General features: G+C 41.8%; 2 protein-coding genes across 4 annotated transcripts in view; one reads left to right on the plus strand and one right to left on the minus strand.

Annotated features, from left to right (window-relative positions):
* Positions 1-20,565, minus strand: part of TMEM117 (transmembrane protein 117) — a 215,750-nt gene that overhangs the window by 173,663 nt on the left and 21,522 nt on the right. For all 3 annotated transcript variants that reach the window (XM_079994283.1, XM_079994284.1, XM_079994285.1), the window contains exon 3: positions 4,143-4,275. In XM_079994283.1, coding sequence (XP_079850409.1) covers positions 4,143-4,275 — 133 coding nt within the window. The remainder of the gene's footprint in view (positions 1-4,142; positions 4,276-20,565) is intronic.
* On the plus strand, positions 8,646-12,682 carry LOC307225946 (P2Y purinoceptor 1-like; the record flags this gene model as incomplete). The annotated part of the gene is made up of 2 exons (XM_079994376.1): positions 8,646-8,700; positions 11,469-12,682. The coding sequence occupies 2 exons, from the start codon at positions 8,646-8,648 to the stop codon at positions 12,473-12,475; spliced, it is 1,062 nt and encodes a 353-aa protein (XP_079850502.1). The 3' UTR covers positions 12,476-12,682.

Here is a 20,565-nt window from a genome sequence, read left to right on the forward strand (position 1 = left end):
GGAGAAGAGTCGGTGGAAGAAGATTGGAAAAAATTTAAAGTATATCTTCAAAAATATTGTAAAATTAAGGACTGTTAGAAAGATGTTGGAAAAAGAAAATTAGGTGGTTTTGGTAGAAATGATATAAAGGATTAAGTAAAAATGAGTTGATGAAATTGATGAAAGAGAGGACGTTAACTATAATATATTAAATTAAATTACTTAAATGAAAATAAGGTTGGAAGGATTTGCTGAAAAAACGATTTGAACTAGAATACAAAATTGGGAGGTGTGAGGAGGTCATGGAAATAAGTAAAGGAAGAAAGTTATGTAAAGGTTTAATCTGTTCTTTTTCTTTTTTAAGCGAATGTATTTTTATTTTTTATTTTTTTTCCTCTGTTGTTGTTGTATTCTTTTTTTGTATTTTGTATTGTTTTCTTTTTTCTCTTTGTAACTCTTAAACTCTGAATAAATATTATTTTAAAAAAAAATGCAAGAAGATCGAACGTATCCATTCTTAAGGAAATCAGCCCTGAGTGCTCACTGGAAGGACAGATCGTGAAGCTGAGGCTCCAATACTTTGGCCACCTCATGAGAAGAGAAGACTCCCTGGAAAAGACCCTGATGTTGGGAAAGATTGAGGGCACAAGCAGAAGGGAACCCCAGAGGATGAGATGGTTGGACAGTGTTCTCGAAGCTACCAGCATGAGTTTGACCAAACTGCAGGAGGCAGTGGAAAACAGGAGTGCCTGGCGTGCTCTGGTCCATGGGGTCACGAAGAATCGGACACGACTAAATGACTAAACAACAACAACAAACAGCTTATTGCTCAAAGTGAGCTTAGAGGGGGTGAGATGCCCCCTCTTCTTTTTGTTGGTTTCTGCTCTCTTCACTGTGCAGCGAAGTGCTTGTCACGAGACAGGTGTTTACATTCCACAGTCTGTGCTGTTGGGTTTTCTCACGGGAAAGGAGACTGGATGTGACGTACACTGGTTTCCTGTTTTTCACTGTTCTCACAGTGTTCTCTCCGTGCTTTAGAGGAGAGAGGATGCTTTCTCTGCTCCGGCAGAGGCAAGATGTTTTTCTGTAATCTACCAGCTTTGAAGTGTAAATAAAGTAATATAGAGTATGTGGCACGTACTCCTCATCATTCCGCTGTGCTTGGGACACTGCAAATTCAACACTTTTCTGGCAGACATGATGAAATCTGGCCCAACCCTACCACATAGAGGCAATTAGTGATACTTTTTTAGAAGAAAAAGAAGAAAAGCAATGACTCAGAACCATAACTGAATTAACAAGCCACGTTACCAGCCTGCCTTGAATAATTCTTCAAGCGTAACTCCATTCTAATTAAATTCTTTTTAAAAAAATAAAGATAAAAAATATAGAAAACCACAAATATCATTATAATTTGGGGGAAGTTCTGTATAGGCTCTTATTACTGGATTTCTGACTCTTCACAGTACATGCTGCTATGGATGGTAAGCAACACTGATCACTATTCACAGCTTTCTAAAGGTTGAATCTTTTTGAAGTCCCAAAATATACCTCCTCTCTTCTGATTTTTAAAGCCTTTTGCTGCCCTCTTGTGGTTCTTCCCAGAAATATGCTGGTGAATGATAACACACCCATATGATGTGGGAAAGGAAAGGAACAGCGCTGATTTTAGAAGGCAGTTTGGCTTTCATTCCAGTGTTTTGCAAGGCAGAAAGGTTTTGGATTCCTTGCCCTGTTTTAGATGATGGTGCCTTAACTGCTAACACATACTTCTGTGGCAGTGTACAATGTCTCCTGAAATATAATTATCTGATATCAATACATTTTGTCCTGATTCCTCAAAACACATTGAGATGGTGTAGATCAGGGGTACCCAAACTCTTGGCATATTTGGGGGGGGGGATCCTTGTTGTATACACTACAAAATGTGCATTTCACAGAACATTGGGAATTCTCAGAATTATCCTCCCTCTAAACAAACAACAGGCTACACCACTCCACCACACCACAGAAAAAGGAGGGAAAAAAAAACAACAGGCAATGCTTCCCAAGCAGAGAAGCAAAGAGTTTTGTAAAACTCTGGGTTTTTAAAAATTAAAATCCAGAAGGGGCAAGGGGTATTGGTGAGCATCAAAGGGTATGTGACCATAGGGACCATCTTGTGAATCCCACACAATAATTTTTATTTTATTTTATTATTTATTATTTGTTTGTTTGTTTGTTTGTTTGTTTTCTGCCCATCTGGCTGGGTTTCCCCAGCCACTCTGGGCGGCTCCCAACTGAAGACTGAAAACACAATAAAACATCAAACATTAAAATCTTCCCTAAACAGGGCTGTCTTCAGATGTCTTCTAAAAGTCAGAGAGTTGTTTATTTCCTTGACATCTGATGGGAGGGTGTTCCACTACCGAGAAGGCCCTTTGCCTGGTTCCCTGTAACCTCACTTCTCACAGGGAGGGAACCGCTAGAAGACCCTCGGAGCTGGAGCTCAGTGTCCAGGCTGAAAGATGGGGACAGAGGCAGTTAGGCAGCCCCCTATTGTGGCAGACAGTGAGAAGGCCAAGACCTGCTAAGATTCAGCCAGGGTGATGTGTCCTCAGAGAGAGTCTGTTGAGATGCTAACATATAACCAGGGGAATAGTGTGGGGAGAACTAGTGGGCACATGGTTTTGAGGGTGCACGACCCCATCGGGATCTCCACCCTGCCTGCCTGCTGCTGGGGGTCTCTGGGCTCCAAAACACGGCCTTGCCACTGCAACCCTGGCCCCCTCACCAAAGCCAGATGGGCTCCCCCCCTGCACAGGTATGCAGCACAGTGTGGCCCGTGAACCCTCTGTGCCCCATGCACACCCATCAGCAAGGGTTCGGCTGGTATGGCAGGTTTTGTGCACTCTTCACACCCAGCCCCTGGTCCCTCCTGTGCGCCGCTGCATATAATGGCTTCTCTAGTATTTTGAATCCTCAAAAAAATGTGTGTTTCTTTTCATTGTTTTATAAAGAACCATGTTTGGTTTGGTTTGTTGGCTGGTTTGTGTGTTTTTGAGGGGGAAAAGCTCCCCCATTCAGCAGCAGGGATGCTTTAAATATCATCCCCCTTCAGAAAAGAGCACTTTAAAAAGAAAAAAGGCAAACGGAAATACAGCTTCCCCAAAAGCAGGACACACCATGCAGTGGCGTAGCGTGGGTTGTCAGCACCCGGGGCAAAGCAAGTAATTTGCACCCCCTGCAGTGAGAGAGAGTGAGTGAGCCAGGTAGGGGCAGAGAGCTGCGAGTGCGAGCGCACCCCCCCCCCAGATGTTGCGCCTGGTGTGGCCGCCCCCCCCCCTGCACCATGCTATGCCACTGACACCATGTTTGACCAGAAGTATCCTCAACAAAATTCATGCCGTTCACTACCAGGTCCTTGACACATTCCGTTTACTCCTTCCCCCACTGCTCCCCATTTTATTGTCCCAGCTAGTAAGCAAAAACAAGGGAATGTAACAAGTTCCATACATGACTGGTGGGCTCATGGAATAAAATAGGTCACCTGCACAGAGGCACTGCTGTGTTTGAGGTGACCCCAAGTGAGATGTCTTCTGGGGCTGCACTGTGTAGCCCTTTACTGCCCTGGTGTCCCCCAATTGCAGGGTCTGGGAGGGTTGTGATGCAGGTTATGTGTGTGTTTGTGAAACATAGAAATTGGGAGAAAATGTGGAGAAGGAGCGGGGGAATGCAGGTGGGTGCCACCCCCTAATAAAATTTAAAAGACATGATAGCCTGAAATCAGCAGGCCCATGTCCTTCACTTCTTTTCTAGCCATATGCCAGAAACTGATGAGCATTAAAACAACAACAACAACAACCACATACACACCTCCAGGAACTCAAGCTGTATTCACCACTCAAGTTACAATTTTCAGTTATGAAAAGATTTGTGCCATATTCAAGGATAGGAATGAATCTGATTCACTCCGCAATGCAGACCTGTCACACTCAGTATGTTTTCTGGACTGCAGCTCTCATAATTCCTAACTATTGGTCATGCTGGCTGGGACTGATGGGAGTTGGAGTCCCAGAACATTTGGAGGACCATAGGCTTTCTGTTAGTTATGCAATGACCAATCTGTTACGGCACCCAAAAGAGCTAATTAAGAGGATATGGTTTAGGGAAACACAGCTTACCTCATGTAACCTGCCATAAGGAGACACAGATTGTATATGTGAGAAAAAATAAAGAGGAAGAGGATGGTGCTGAAGAACATTGTCATCCAAGAGCCGTGGTCCTCTCGGAACATTTTCAATCGGAGTAATTGGCCTGCAATGAGAAGATGGTTAGAAACGTGTTAAAACAAATGTTCGCCCAACAGGTTTTCCACTGCTCTAATACGAGAGGGAGAAAACACAGGTGGCAGGTCTATATTTGCTTAGGAGGTTCAATGATTGAATCAAACTCCAATAAACATGCAAATGCGCAGGTTTGGCGAAGAATATGGTCGGCGGCTCCATTGTAAGGCATCTGTTTACACGGTAAACAGAGATACCCCTTCCCGGCGGTTGTGACATGGCTTGGAAAACTCGTGTCACATTCATGCATACATTTGACTGCAAAACGTTTTTGGAATGGTGCAGTTTTTGTTGATTCTGTGTGAAGGAAAGAATTGGCTTGTGGCTCCCACAGAACGAGACACGCAGAACGTTGGCTCCAAAGCTCCTGCTGTGGCCTGGCACACACTCTTTCCCACATCATAGCATTTTCTTGTTGGGCCTGTTTAGGTATTATACTAGGAAGAACAAGTGGGTGTGGGGGGTGTTCCTCAAGCTAGTATACAAGTGCTCATGGGTATTTCAGTAAATGTGCAAGTTTACTGGATATGGCCTGGGGTTGGGAGCTGAAAGTGGCCCTTCCACGTCTCTCCTCAGGGCACAAGCCCTCCCTAGTCACACCTGCTTCTGGCCCTACTTTGAGTGTTTTCGCTTGGCTGGGGTGTGTCCTTCAATTCTGCCATCCCACCCATGACTAGGGCTGGGCAATACAGTATCTGGTTTTCAGCATCATTATATATCACCAGCTAAACAAAAACCTGCATCTAACGCTTAGATTTGGGACGTGGGTGGTGCTGTGGGTTAAACCACAGAGCCTAGGTCGGCGGTTTGAATCCCCGCGACAGGGTGAGCTCCCATTGCTCGGTCCCTGCTCCTGCCAACCTAGCAGTTCAAAAGCACATCAAAGTGCAAGTAGATAAATAGGTACCGCTCCAGCAGGAAGGTAAACAGTGTTTCTGTGCACTGCTCTGGTTCGCCAGAAGCGGCTTAGTCATGCTGGCCACATGACCCAGAAGCTGTACGTTGGCTCCCTTGGCCAATAAAGTGAGATGAGCACCACAACCCCAGAGTCGGTCACAACTGGACCTAATGGTCAGAGGTCCCTTTACCTTTACCTTTTTAACACTTAGATTAGTGTTGTATAACATTCAGGAATCCTCTGTGCGTGTTGCAGAAACCTGATTGCTATCTCCATCCTGAGTAAGTGTAAGGAAGGCTACCTTACATTCGCCTGAATGCCACTCCCTGCTAACAACCAACTGATTAATAAACTTGGGTTGTATTGTCTGATACCAGGGGCAGTGCAAAATAACATGTGTGATGGATTCTATTTGTCTCTGTCCACAAGGGCATAGTCTCTCTACGAGTAATATTTCCTGGACTCTCCTCTGTTGTGTTGCTCAGAGTAGCACATTCAGTCTCGCTAGCATGTAGGCCCTGGGCTGATTCAAGTTGGTCGAATGGGAGAGATAAGATGCCATTGGCTGCCCACCTTGCCCCACCCCCAGACTTGCAACAGGGCAATCTCATCTGTACCTATTCAGAGGTAAGCCACAATGAATGATATGGTGCTTACTCCTGTGCGAGCAAGTTTAGAACTGCAACCCAAGAGAACTACTTCAACTCAGTTTGAACTGGCTTTAAGAGTCCTGTTAGCGGAGAATGTATTTCATGGGAAACGCAACAAAAGAATGTTTATTGTGGCAACTCAGCCATACAGAAGAGTAATTAGACCTGCTGACAGCATTCAGCTTGGTGGTATGCTAACAATAAAGTCATTAATCTCCATCCTAACTGGATATCTACAGCATATTTTATTCTCTGTGAAAAAGCTAAAGGCTTCTTTTACTGAGTTAGAGCTATGGTTATCCTGTATTCCCATCTTAACAATTTCTCCCCCAGCCCAGTTTTGAGGTAAATTCTAGCCCTTTTGGTTTCAGATATGGCCATGGTAGAAGTCTCTTCCTGCAATGTGATTACCCTGCTTAGAGAGCAGCGTTAACCAAAAAAAGGGGGGGAAGTAGGCTGAGTGCTAACATTATTTAACGCTGAAAAGTTAACATACCACTTCTTCCTAATGAGGCAATGTATAAGTAAGTGATGGCTAAGTGCCATGAGCGATGCTTCAGGAGGCCAGTCTGGGAGAACGAGCATCTAAAATAGAATCATTTCTCACAATGAAAAATACTTAAAGTGGCTACAAAGAAGCTTACGTTAATGGCCTTCGTTGAAATGCTTCTATTTCAGGAGGCTAATTGGTTAACACAAAAAAGCAGGTGGTTCAAACTATGACCCGTGGTGCTTGAATTTTAATTGATTTTAGTAGAACTAAGGCCAGATTGACATGTGTGGCAGTCCAATGAGGTGGAAGGGTCCTGGGACAGCAAGGTGGGTTGTGCCACATTAGACAGCAAGTTGAGATACCCTTTTTGAAAAACCTTCTCATGTACAGAAGCAACACCTCCCTGCAAGTAGCAAGCTAACACATCAGGAAGAGAATTTCTATGGCAATTATATGAATATAAACCAGGAACATGGGTGGTGCTGTGGTCTAAACCACTGAGCCTCTTGGGCTTCCCAATCGGAAGGTCAGCGGTTCGAATCTCCACAATGGAGTGAGCTCCTGTTGCTCTGTCCCAGTTCCTGCCAACCTAGCAGTTTGAAAACATGCCAGTGCAAGTAGATAAATAAGTACCACTGTGGTGGAAAGGTAAACAGCACTTCCGTGTGCTCTGGTTTCTGTCACGGTGTTCTGTTGTGCCAGAAATGGTTTAGTCATGCTGGCCACATGACCCGGAAAGCTGTCTGTGGACAAAAGCTGTCTCCCTCGGCCTGAAAGCGGGATGAGTGCCACAATCCCATAGTCACCTTTGACTTGACTTAACCGTCTGGGGGTCCTTTATCCTTTACCATTTTTTAAAATGTGAATATCAAACCACAGAGATTAAATACTAAAAGCAACCACAAGAGAAGTTGGAACGAGTAAACCTTTGCAATGCCGCTTTGTGATGGAAACAAATTCTTCATAAGAACATAAGACAAGCCCTGCTGAATGCGGGAACATCTGGTTGGCCACTGTGAGAACAGGATGCTGGACTGAAAGGGCCACTGTCCTGGTCCAGTAGGCTCTTTTTATGTTCTTAAAATAAAGGCTGACCACCACCAGCTCTTCCTTAAGATAGGACTCTCCGAGTGATGCCACCTGCACACCAATAACCACACCAGCAGGCTAAAGAGGGGGAGCCTGGACAAGCAACGGTCATGGGATTCGATGGCAAACATTTGTCAGCTTGGGAAGACTATTGTTTGTTTATTTAAATCATTTATATACCACCTAATTTTTTAAAAAAATCTCTAAGAGGTACTATTCACTAAGACTACTACGTCCTTCTCAAAATGGGCCTCCAACAAAGGGAAGATCCTCCCTTCCTTGTTACACTGAACTCTGGCTTTTCCTCTAGAGAGCCAGTGGATAAGAGCAGTAGACTCGTAATCTGGTGAACTGGGTTCGCTTCCCTGCTCTTCCACATGCAGCTGCTGGGTGACCTTGGGCTAGTCACACTTCTCTGAAGTCTCTCAGCCCCACTCACCTCACAGTGTTTGTTGTGGGGGAGGAAGGGAAAGGAGAATGTTAGCCACTTTGAGACTCCTTCGGGTAGTGATAAAGTGGGATATCAAATCCAAACTACTACTACTACTCTTCTTCTCGTTCTTCTTCTTCTTCTTCTTCTTCTTCTTCTTCTTCTTCTTCTTCTTCTTCTTCTTCCAAGGACCTCAAGGTGGTATGCATGGTTCTGCCCCTCCTCATTATAACCTCACAACAACCCAGTGAGGTAGGTTAGGTTGACCGACAGCAACTGGCCCAAGGTCACCCAGTGAGTTGTATGGCTTAGTGGAGATTTGAACCCTGCTCCCTGAGGCCCCAGTCTGACACACTAATCAGTGCACCACAATGGCAAATGGAGGTGCCAGTGCTGTGAGCAAAAAGACCCACAAAGGTAGCTAGCTAGCTGCTGTTGTGTACTTTGGATTGGTTTCCTAGGATTCCTTAAAAGCATCTACAGAAAACAAAACCTGATCGGTTTGGATTTTATGCGGCGTATTTTTGTGATAAGCAGTGAAAACACAGGTGGCAAATTGTTTTCCTGAGATAATATGCGGTATCATTGTAAAAGTGTGGGCAAGCAGAAAAGTGTGACTTAGCTTTTCTCTGTGAAGGGGAGGAGTCTAGAGGCTGAAAGAAGTGGCCTGTATGTTTCCATTTTCATTATCCACAATATGTGGATTATTAACGAACATAGACGAGAACATAGACGTTAATGGGATTCTGACAAAACTGGAGATTAATGGGGAAATTCCGAGATGACTTGGAACTCCCAGCCCTGCACAATGGAGAATGCAACCATTTTTAAACCAGGTAAGAAAATAGTAAAAGACCTATTTTCAAGTATTTGTTTGAATGGGATACAGCATTTAGTGTTGTTCTTGGCATCTGTCTGTCTCGAGAAAGAAATGTAGATAACCTGGGTTTTAAGTTATACATAAGCATGGAATACAGAGCCTGCAGCTGAATATTATATTTTCCATGAATTCTTATACTGAAATGATTTTCAAACAGTTCTCCTTTAATTCTAATAAATACAGATCTTGACAATTCATTTTACCTTGATTTCATTAAGAATTAAAATGAAACGTTAAATTTCAATTGGCATAGCTCATTACACTTTACTGGAGTGTTAATTGAGCATAAAAGAGGAATTTGCCTCACAATTAATAACCAAAAGGTAAAGCATTAATTTTCAGTACTGGATGTCATATTAGCTACTGTTCCATTAAAGACCAATATCTGTTTCTGTTTTTACTAACGCCTAATGCTGCAAAGCGTGAAAGGCTATAATTATGAACCATTGTTTGCAACGTATCCCATAATATAGGATATACATGACTAGGAATGGGTGAATGTGACAGTTTCAGTTTCTCTCAGTCTCTCATTTTTCCAACTGTCAGTTCTCTACATACACATCAATTTGTGGATTTATTTATTTTTTAAGTCTACATGAAAATTCATCAGCATTACATGATAAATTTATCTTCATGCACACATTTGCAAAGCACTTTTCCCTAATGTAACACACTGGTGTATGCTATAGTCACTGATATATGCATTGTTTACACACTTTACCGTAGTGCATGCATTTTCAATGTGCTGGCATCAATGCTGATTTCAGGTGAGATCGTGCAAGAAATCACACGAGCTCCTGCAGGCTCGTGATTCCAGCAACACCTTGCTGGAAATTACACAATCTCATCCAAAATCAGCACTGCTTCTCTGGCAGTGGTGGGGCACCCAGCGGGGGGCAGCGCATGAGGTGATGGCCTCATCCTGCCTAATAGCTGTGCCAACTCTGGACTGAGACAGTTTAATTGTTTGTAGGATGCTGGGGGGGGGGAGTTTTGTCACTGATGCCACAGGAATGGTGGAATATAAATTGATTAGAAAAATAAATAATGGGCAGTCTTCACATCTGTCAACAGCACATAGCTCCATGACCCACTCACACATGCTTTGACACATGATGAAGCTAATATACCCACCCCGCACCTTCTCATGTTTCACTTTGTCCTCATTTGGTAATTTTAGACACAGAAAGCAGCATTAACGCACATTATGGGATTGTTGCCTTCATAGTACCTTTGTTTAGCAGGAAGTAATTAAATATTATCATCTTAGCCTGGATAATGTCTCCTTATCATTTTGTGCTTGTAATTACGGGAGTCTTTATAGTAGTCCAGAGATTAAGCAGTGAGAAGTAATTACCAATAGATACTTATAACTACAAAATGAGTTGCATTACCCTGCTGGAATGCAAGGTATCCTCCAAACAAGAACAGCAGGATTGTGGAAATGAGCAGTCTAAGAACACATAAAATAGCAGTCTTAGGTACAGAAAACTAGGGTTTTGTGGAATAGGTGTTTTGCAAACATTGGCTGGAGAGACTCAATGACAAATTAAATGTGGCATTATTCTCATCGTGGGGCCTTGCTTTGTTGCTATATAGAATTGAGCAGGGGAAGGGGAGCTGGATTGGGACCATGATGAGGGGGTTTAACCCTTTGGAACCCCACCACCACAGTCCTGATCAGAATCCACCCCCACAATCCCCAAATGGACTTGCTATTCACCATGAGAAGCTTTAGATACAGTGGTATCTTGGTTCTCAAGCGGCTTAGTTGTCGAACAAATTGGCTCCCAAACACCGCAAACCCAGAAGTAAGTGTCCCGGTTTGCGAATGTTTTTCGGAAGCTGAACATCTGACACGGTTTCCGCTTGAGTGAAGGAAGCTCCTGCAGCCAATCAGAAGCCACGCCTTGATTTTCGAGCGGTTTCGGGAGTCGAACGGACTCCCGGAATGGATTAAGTTTGAGAACCAAGGTACCAATTGGCTAAACAAAAGTCATGGCGAGGCTAGGAAGCTGTCTTATATCAAGTTAGACCAAAGGTCTATCTAGCTCAGAGTAACACCACTAGCTGGCAGCAACTCTCTCAGGCTGTGGTTTCTCCAGTGCCAGGGATAACCTGGGACCTTCTGCATGCAAAAATATATGGCAAATAAGGGAAGGCAAAGGGCCATCAAGGAGCATCCTTATTTGCCATATTTTTCCACTGAAACAGTAAATCCAAATTACATGGGAAAACAATATGGGGATGGCATTTGGGTGAAGGCAACATCATACAGAAAGTTTGGACTTGATATCCTGCTTTATCACTACCCGAAGGAGTCTCAAAGCGGCTAACATTCTCCTTTCCCTTCCTCCCCCACAACAAACACTCCGTGAGGTGAGTGGGACTGAGAGACTTCAAAGAAGTGTGACTAGCCCAAGGTCACCCAGCAGCTGCATGTGGAAGAGCAGGGAAGCGAACCCAGTTCACCAGATTACGAGTCCACTGCTCTTAACCACTACACCACACTGTCTACACAGACACTGCACAAAATGTGCATGCATCTTCTGATGTGCAGAAATGCCCACTTTCCAATTTTATTGTACCATACTATCATTCGACCCGAGCCAGTGCCAAGTGAGTGGGCCACAGAGAATTTATTTACCATTGAAGTCCCGTTTGCTCACAGAGATCCTTTTAAGTGTTTTGAAGCAACACCTTGACTTTTTCTTTTGCTTTCAGGTAAAATCCATGGAAGGATGTCAAATACTACTTGCATTACCTTCTGCAGCAGTTTTAGCAGGCTGGAATGGTACTGCTACTTTGTGTTTATACTTTGCTTCTTAGTTGTGCTAATAGGATTTCTTGGGAACACATTCACGCTGCTCTATTATATATACACTGTGAAATCGTGGACCAGTAGTACTGTATTTTTATTCAATTTGGCACTGTGCGACTTCACCTGGATTTTCCTGATTCCCTTTTCAGCCTACTACCTTCTGCTTAATCACACAGCATATTCTACCCAGATATTCTGCCAGGTGAAACGAACGTTCTTCGACATTAACGTCTACGGAAGCATCTATTTTCTCACACTGATCAGTTTTGACCGATTTCTAGGTGCCGTCCACCCAATTCGTTCCTTAAAGTGGTGGGATAAAAGCAGAGCTACGTATTGCACCATCGCCATCTGGGTCCTCATCTTCATAGAGTCCATTCCTGATTTTTACTACACATTCATGGTCCAGAGGAAAAGGGAATCTGCCGCTTGCCTGGATAAAGTGGGAGACCCTCTGCACTTTGCAGTGCCTTTTACCATTTTCAGAGTTCTCTTTGGATTCCTTATTCCAGTCATAGTCATCTTTACATGCTACACGTTGACTGTGAAAGCATTACAGAAAATGAAAAACCGCCAACAGGGAAGACATCGAATTGGAAAGTCCTTGATATTGGTTTTAGCTGCAATGGTTGTTTTTGCGGTGGCCTTCATTCCCTATCATGCCACGATGACGGCAGTGATAATTTACAGAATGAATTACCAGCTCAACTCTGACAATATACACCTGATAGTTGTCATTTATAAGTTCACCGAAGTCATCTGTGTTTTGAGCAGCTCCCTAAACCCCATCATTTTCGTGCTTGCAAGCAAGAAATTCCAAGATAAGTTCAAAAGCATGCAGTGTTCTCCTAAACACAGATGTCATTGCTGTCAATCACATAAAATTGAGGATGCCGCAGCTGCACTTTGATAGGTTAGATGCTTCGTCATTTTCAACTTCTGCTTTGATAATAGTTTTGAGACAAGTGGTACCTTTTGTTGAATCAAGCTCTGCTGGCGTATCAGCAAGCTTTTCAAGGTCATTGAGTCTTTCTTTGAGCATTACTCTTAGAGTAAAGTAAACCCATAAGGACAGGTGGTAGGGATGAGCATACTGGCTCCAGCTTCCTCCAGCTTCATTCCCATTGCCCTTCCAGCTCATAGATGGTAACATCTGAAGCTGGGAACCTTCTGTACTCATGGAGGTTACACACACATTTTGGAACCCTGGAAAACCAGTGCTCTAGAATGTAGAGTGACTCTTCAGAAGGAGATTGCTGCTTCCTTCACAACCGGAAAGGCTTGGGGCAAGTGGATTCCTCTCTCCGCCTCCTCGTGCGTTTATTTTTTCCCAAACTGTAATGTCCGGAAAGGGCTATGCCTTAAGTGAACTGGACTAAGGGTTCTACGCCGCTTGATAGTGGCTCACACACTGCAGAAAAGTTCCATTCCAACCACTTTCACTGGACTGATCTTGGATCAGGCCATACGTTGGAATCTCACCGAACTCTACCATATCATCAGAGAAGGATGTGTGACAGATGTTCACTAATGAACCAGATCTCAGTAATGTAATCAGTTCACATTTACCATTCCATATTGAAAGGGAATGACAGCCCTTCAAGTCTTAAAAGCCACGGCCTGGTATTTCCAGATTTAACCATTGCTTATGTGCAGGAAGTTTTCTCCATTGGGGCTTCTTAAACATTACCTAAGTCGTGTGGTATCCCCTATGCCCTGATTGCCTTTGGGCTAGGCACCCAAACTGTGGTCTGAGCATCATTCATGGCATGTCTTTGAATAACACTTCCACTTTGAATTTTATAGAGGTCTATGGAATTCAAATGGTAATAAAAAAATAAGAAATAAAAATACAAAAAAAATCATACAGTGTTTATCACAGTGCAAAACAATTGCTACAACAAGCAGCAGAGAAATCATTAAGGGGTCTGTTAGGGCCACAGCAATTTTCAAGTGGTCCATGGGGGGTGGGGTTGGGATTCACTGGCCTTGATGAATGGTTAAATGTCCCGATTGTGCAGACAAAGGCTGATCCCATAGGCTCCAAACATGGACCTGACACTCTGCTGGGAGCCGTTTGGGAAAGACCTGCATGGGAACAATCTTTCACCTTTGGTGGACGTGCCCAAGGATTAAGGCTTTCTGGGAAATGATCTATAATGAACTGAAAAAGGTACTTAAGTACACTTTCCCTAAGAAACCAGAGGCCTTTCTCCTGGGCATAGTCGGCCAATTGGTGCTAAAGAAGGATAGAACATTTTTTATGTATGCCACAACAGCAGCAAGAATACTCATCACAAAGTACTGGAAGACACAAGATCTACCCACTGTGGAAGAATGGCAGATGAAAGTGATTGACTATATGGGTTTGGCAGAGATGACGAGCAGAATCCGAGACCAGGGAAGAGCTACGGCGGAAGAGGACTGGAAAAAATTTAAAGACTATCTAAAGAAACATTTAAAAATTAGAGAATGATATATTGATGTTGGATGAGAAAAATAGGCGTTAATAGCGGTAATGGTCAAGTTAAAAGAAAATGAGTGTCATTAAAATTAAGGTGAAAGTAAGGGAGGGATTTGTTAATTAATTAATTAGACATGAGAATGCAGAAAGGGGAGGTATGAGGAAGTTGGGAAAGAAAGGTATATGAAATTAAGAGTTGAAATTATATGCGTTGTATGTCTTATATTGTTATCTTTTTATGTTTTGTTTGTTTTGATAAAAATTTGTGGAAACTTCAATAAAAATCATTTAAAAAACAAAAAAACAAAAAGGGAAAGACCTGCATGATTGGCTCCTGGCCAAATGTTATCCCAGCCGTGCAGATGAAAGCAACTCCCATGCGGCTAGTGCAATGCTTCTAGGGCTCCATCTGTCCCTATATTCAACAGCTGGTAAGCAGGTAAATTAAATTCCTTTTTTATGGTACAGTGCCGCAAACATAAAATCCCTGATAGAATTTAGCACAGCCATGAATTTAGCTCACCTACAAAGAAAGAGCAATGGACAATTAAAATACAAAAGTGGATGAAGATTCTTGTTTTACCCCCTGAGTCCGAATGATTCCATTCCATTCCATTCCTAGGATATCAGTTAGTCAGTCGAATTTATTTGCTAAAAATTCATTGGTCATGACAACACCACAGGAATACAAACAGCATCAAGGTAAATTTTAGCATAGGTGTCCCCAGCACAGTGGACTCCATGTTGTACAGTGGAATGTTGTACAGGCTGCTAAGGAATATATACAGATCTTATATGTAAGATCTTATATGTAATGTGTTTATATCCCCATCCACTGCCAAATAATAATTTATTATTATGTTGTTGTTGTTTAGTCGTTTAGTCGTGTCCGACTCTTCGTGACCCCATGGACCTGAGCACACCAGGCACTCCTGTCTTATTATGTATGTTGCCACTAAATGTTAAAACTTTAAATTCCACACTTTAAGGGCCTCTTAAGATGGTTAGCAATATAAACACACTGTCGCTACCAACTCCACAATAAGAATGTCATTTAAAAAATTAGAAGTAGCTAAGTAAAAAAGAAAGAAAGAACATTAGAAGCACCAGGAAGAAACAGATCAAACCCAAGATCTCCTAACCAGCTTCAAATGCCCTATAGAACAAACAAATCTTTACAGATCCTATAAAAGCCAGTAGGGAGCTAGCCTGTTAATTCTTCTTCAGAAAACATTTGGATAAACTGGATGTTACGCTCTATCCAACTACCAGCTAGGCTCAAATAGCTTAGAAACCAGAAGCAGAACTCTGCTTGGTGAGTTCTAGAGTTCTAGAGCTCTAGAGTGAGCAGACAGGTTCATACTAAAGACGACAGAATATTCTTAATCCAGTGTGTTTTATGAGAATTCAGGAGCTTCCCACCAAGTCCATCCACTACCCTATTTATTTCCATGTTTGGTGGGAGAGCTGTTCCATTGATGCAGTTATTACTTTCTTTTCCCTACTCATGTGTAGCTCTGTGTGCCCAAAGTATTTTGTATCTCAGTCAATGGGAAAACTGGGAAAGGGAAGTCATCACTTGCAAATGATTCACAGCTACAATTCAGTGGGAGAACATTTGCTTGCCATGAAGAAGTTCCAAAGTTCAACCCCTGGTATCTCCAGGCAGGGCTAGGAAGACTCCTGCCTGAAACTCTGGAGAGCTAGAAGGACCAATGGTCTGTCTCAACTTCCAGTGTTCCTCAGATTTATCACATGCACACAGAATGCCTTTATTTTGGATGCACTGGCCATGCTTGGACAACAGTATCTCAGCTAAATAAGCCAAGAGATTAATGAACCTCATCTCCACCTCAACACAGCCACTTGGCTGTTTCCCTCGTGTAAACAAGCAAAATCACTGTTAGTATGGTTTCTTGTTATGTCTAAACGAGGAAACTATGGCGAGCAACTTCCAAAGAAGCCTGGATATGAAACCAACCATGGTTTCATATGCTCACTTGTTTGGAGGACATCAACCAGTTCCCTGGAGGACATCAACCTGGCACAACAGGGAGCTATGCTTAACTTGAGACTCCTTGACTCTTGAGAAGGGAAGAGTGAAGCAACTGCATAAGTCTTGTTCATATCTTGACTTATGAAGCTGGACCGGTATTTCTCTGAAGCTGATTTCGTTGATTTCACTAGGTGGGTGCTTTTGTGCATTGTGAGCCAGTTCCTTGAGGAGCATCAGAGAATATACTAAAGTTATTCTGGGCTTCAAAGCAACCTTTAAAAGGTAGTATATGCCGCCATTTTCAGAAAGCAAGCTTGAACTTCACTGCATGTGCAAAAGTCCCCCATGTGGCTCTTTAGATCCCAGCCTTTGCTAATGAGTCACACATTTCAGATCAGTAATTACTTTCATAAATAGCTAGTGATCTTGTTGATAAAATGGCTTTATATTTTTACAGTTTAGCTAACACAGGATTTACATAGCTACTCCATGGTTCACTTAAAAAAAAAAAGAAATAACAAAAAGCTCACTGCTTTTCTAGAACCATATTCACTCTACTGTGCAAACACAGCCACTGTTGTTTAGACTATTTTTAGATACTTACTCAGCAAAGAGAGGTGTTTTTAACATGTATTTTCGGGGGGGGGAGAGACCAAGCTAACTACAGAAAAACCTTGCTTTGGTGACTTTGACTTGAGATGGCTCTGACATCTTAAATGAAAGAGAATGGATAATTTAAAGAGAAGAGATATCACAGATCTTTACAAAAGGCATCAGACTTGAAGCGCTAGTGAGCAGTCAGTGTTATTACAATATGGTTGTGCACCACAGATACTTAGGACTCTCCAAGTCAAAAAAAAGTCAGCTGTCAGGATGTTATTAGCATATAAATATCCCCATTTTGGTTTCTCGGTTTCTCATTGTCCTAATCTTAAGTTCAGTTCTCCATATTTCTGCATCCATTTGCAAAAGATTTTATCAAAAGTGTTCATGAAAATGTGTCAGTATTTTAGCATATGCATTTTTGTGCAATGTGCACATTTTTGCAAAGTAATTTCCCCCAAGATAATGCATTTCTGTATGTTATTTTCACTAATGCTTGTATTTATATGCCCATATTTACCCTAGTATATGCATTTTTGTATTCAATACCGAGCCGCTGAATTGCAAGAAGTGTAAATAGTGATGGGTGGCTCTGTTTCAGTTAATGCCTTGTTTCAGAAAGCATAGATTCTGTAGGTTCACCTTTCGATATTGACTGAATCAAATTTCTCCCTTATCCCTACTTGGGACCTGCCTGGCAGAGATTTTCCCCCATTACCAGCCAACCCAGTTTGTTACCAACAGTAGGAGGTACCCTGATCCCATCACCATCAGAAGATGGTGGTTGACATGAGACAGGGCATTCCCAGTGGTGTCCCCGAGTATGGAACTCCTTCCCAGAAGATTCTGGTCCGCCCCCACAGTTGACATATATAAATATCAGTTCTCATCGGGGTAGGTTTCCCCCTTTAGCTATTTTAACTTCTGCTCTACGTCTGTGTGTATGTGTGTGTGTGTGTAATATAGTGGTTTTATGGTCTGTTTTATATCTGTTTATTTCAGATGTTTGTTTTAATGATTTGTTATGTGAAGCCACTCTGTACCCTAGAAGGGGGGGCACAAAAACACCAAATACATGATGATGATAGATAGATAGATCTTCCTGATCACTGCTTTGTGGCCCATAAATGGCTACCTTCATTTAATAAATTAAAATTTGAAAAATAAGCAACTTGCTTGGTCATGTTTATTTCAGATGTTTGTTTTAATGATTCGTTATGTGAAGCCCAAGAAAGAGGGCACAAAAACACAAAATAGATGATAGATAGATGATAGATAGATGATAGATAAATGTTAGATAGATAGATGATAGATGATAGATGATAGATATAGATAGACAGATAGATAGAGATAGATGATTGATAGATAGAGATAGATGATAGATAGATGATAGATGATAGATAGATGATAGATAGATAGATAGATAGATAGATAGATGATAGATAGATAGATAGATAGATGATAGATAGATAGATAGATAGATAGATAGATAGATAGATGATAGATAGATGATAGATAGATGATAGATAGATAGATAGATAGATAGATAGATAGATAGATAGATAGATGATAGATAGATAGATAGATGATAGATAGATAGATGATAGATAGATAGATAGATAGATAGATAGATAGATAGATGATAGATAGATGATAGATAGATAGATAGATAGATAGACAGACAGAGAGATAGATGATAGATAGATAGATGATAGATAGATAGATAGATGATAGATAGAAGATAGATAGATAGATAGATAGATAGATAGATAGATAGATAGATGATAGATAGATAGATGATAGATAGATAGATAGATGATAGATAGATAGATAGATAGATAGATGATAGATAGATAGATGATAGATAGATAGATAGATAGATAGATAGACAGACAGAGAGATAGATGATAGATAGATAGATGATAGATAGATAGATGATAGATAGATAGATAGATAGATAGATAGATAGATGATAGATAGATGATAGATAGATTGATTGATTGATTGATTGATAGATAGATAGATAGATAGATAATAGATAGATAGATAGATAGATAGATAGATGATAGATAGATAGATAGATAGATGATTGATAGATAGATAGATAGATAGATAGATAGATAGATGATAGATAGATAGATAGATAGATGATAGATAGATAGATGATAGATAGATAGATAGATAGATAGATAGATGATAGATAGATAGATAGATAGATAGATAGATAAATAGATGATAGATAGATAGATAGATAGATAGATAGATAGATGATAGATAGATAGATAGATAGATAGATGATAGATAGATAGATAGATAGATAGATAGATAGATAGATGATAGATAGATAGATAGATAGATAGATGATAGATAGATAGATAGACAGAGAGATAGATGATAGATAGATAGATAGATAGATAGATAGATGATAGATAGATAGATAGATAGATAGATAGATGATAGATAGATGATAGATAGATAGATAGATGATAGATAGATAGATAGATAGATAGATAGATGATAGATAGATAGATAGATAGATAGATAGATGATAGATAGATAGATAGATGATAGATAGATAGATAGATAGATAGATAGATAGATAGATGATAGATAGATAGATAGATAGATAGATAGATAGACAGAGAGATAGATGATAGATAGATAGATAGATAGATAGATGATAGATAGATAGATGATAGATATAGATAGATAGATAGATAGATAGATGATAGATAGATAGATAGATAGATAGATAGATAGATAGATAGATGATAGATGATAGATGATAGATAGATAGATAGATAGATAGATAGATAGATAGATGATATAGACAGATCTTCCTGATCACTGCTATGTGGCCCACAAATGGCTACCTTCGTTTACATCAGCAATGTCCATGCCTGTTTCAGAAGAATTACTATTATGCACCAAGGATTCCCTGCCCGAGCTGCTTCAGGTCGTGGCGGATGTTCTCCTAGAGATACCTAGTTTGGTTGTCCTAGGGGATTTTAACATCCATGCCGACACGACCTTACAAGGGGCCACTCGGGACTTCGTGGAAAGCATGGCCTCCATGGGGCTGTCCCTGAATAGGTTTGGCCCAACTCATAGTCATGGACATGCCTTAGACCTGGTGTTCACCTCTAGTGACGTGGGTGATCTGACACTAAATAAAAGTGAAACTAAAGAAGTGCCATGGTCAGATCACTTCCTGGTGCAACTGGACTTCTCCGCAACCCTTCCCCTCTGCAGGGAGGTGGGACCAATTCGGATGGTCCGCCCCCGCCACTTAATGGATCCAAATGGTTTCCAGAGAGTGGTAGGGGATGCTTTATCCCATCTTGATGGCCTCTCAGCTGATTCCTTGGTGGCCCGCTGGAATGCGGAGTTAACCAAGGCTATCAACTGTCTGGCTCTGAAGTGCCCTCTCCGATTGCATGGAGCCCGGACAGCCCCGTGGTTTTCTTCGGAGCTGAGGGCGATGAAACAAACGCTGAGACGGCTAGAGCGTCGGCGGCAGAAAACTCATTCCGAATCTGACCGGACACAGGTTAGAGCTCAACGTCGAGCCTACCAAGTGGCGATAGCGAAGGCGAAGAAGACTTTCTTCACCGCCTCTATTGCATCTGCAGAAAATAGTAGCAGGAGACTCTTTCAGGTGGTCCGCAATTTAACGGAACCACCTTTACCACCGGGGCCTTGTAAAGACCCCAAGATCTCCTGCAACGATTTTGCAAAGTTTTTTGCAGATAAAATCACTCATATTCGGAAGGAGCTAGACACCACCGTGGGAGCAGGGCCGGGGCGGGACAGTGCTAGAGCCCTGTCTGGTCAAGTTGCATGGAATCAATTTCAATCCGTTACCCCCGAGGATGTAGACAGGCTGCTTGGACGCGTGAAACCAACCACCTGTCTCCTTGATCCTTGCCCACCCTGG

The sequence above is a fragment of the Podarcis cretensis genome (assembly GCF_951804945.1).
Source record: "Podarcis cretensis genome assembly, chromosome: 10".
Lineage (NCBI taxonomy): Eukaryota > Metazoa > Chordata > Lepidosauria > Squamata > Lacertidae > Podarcis > Podarcis cretensis.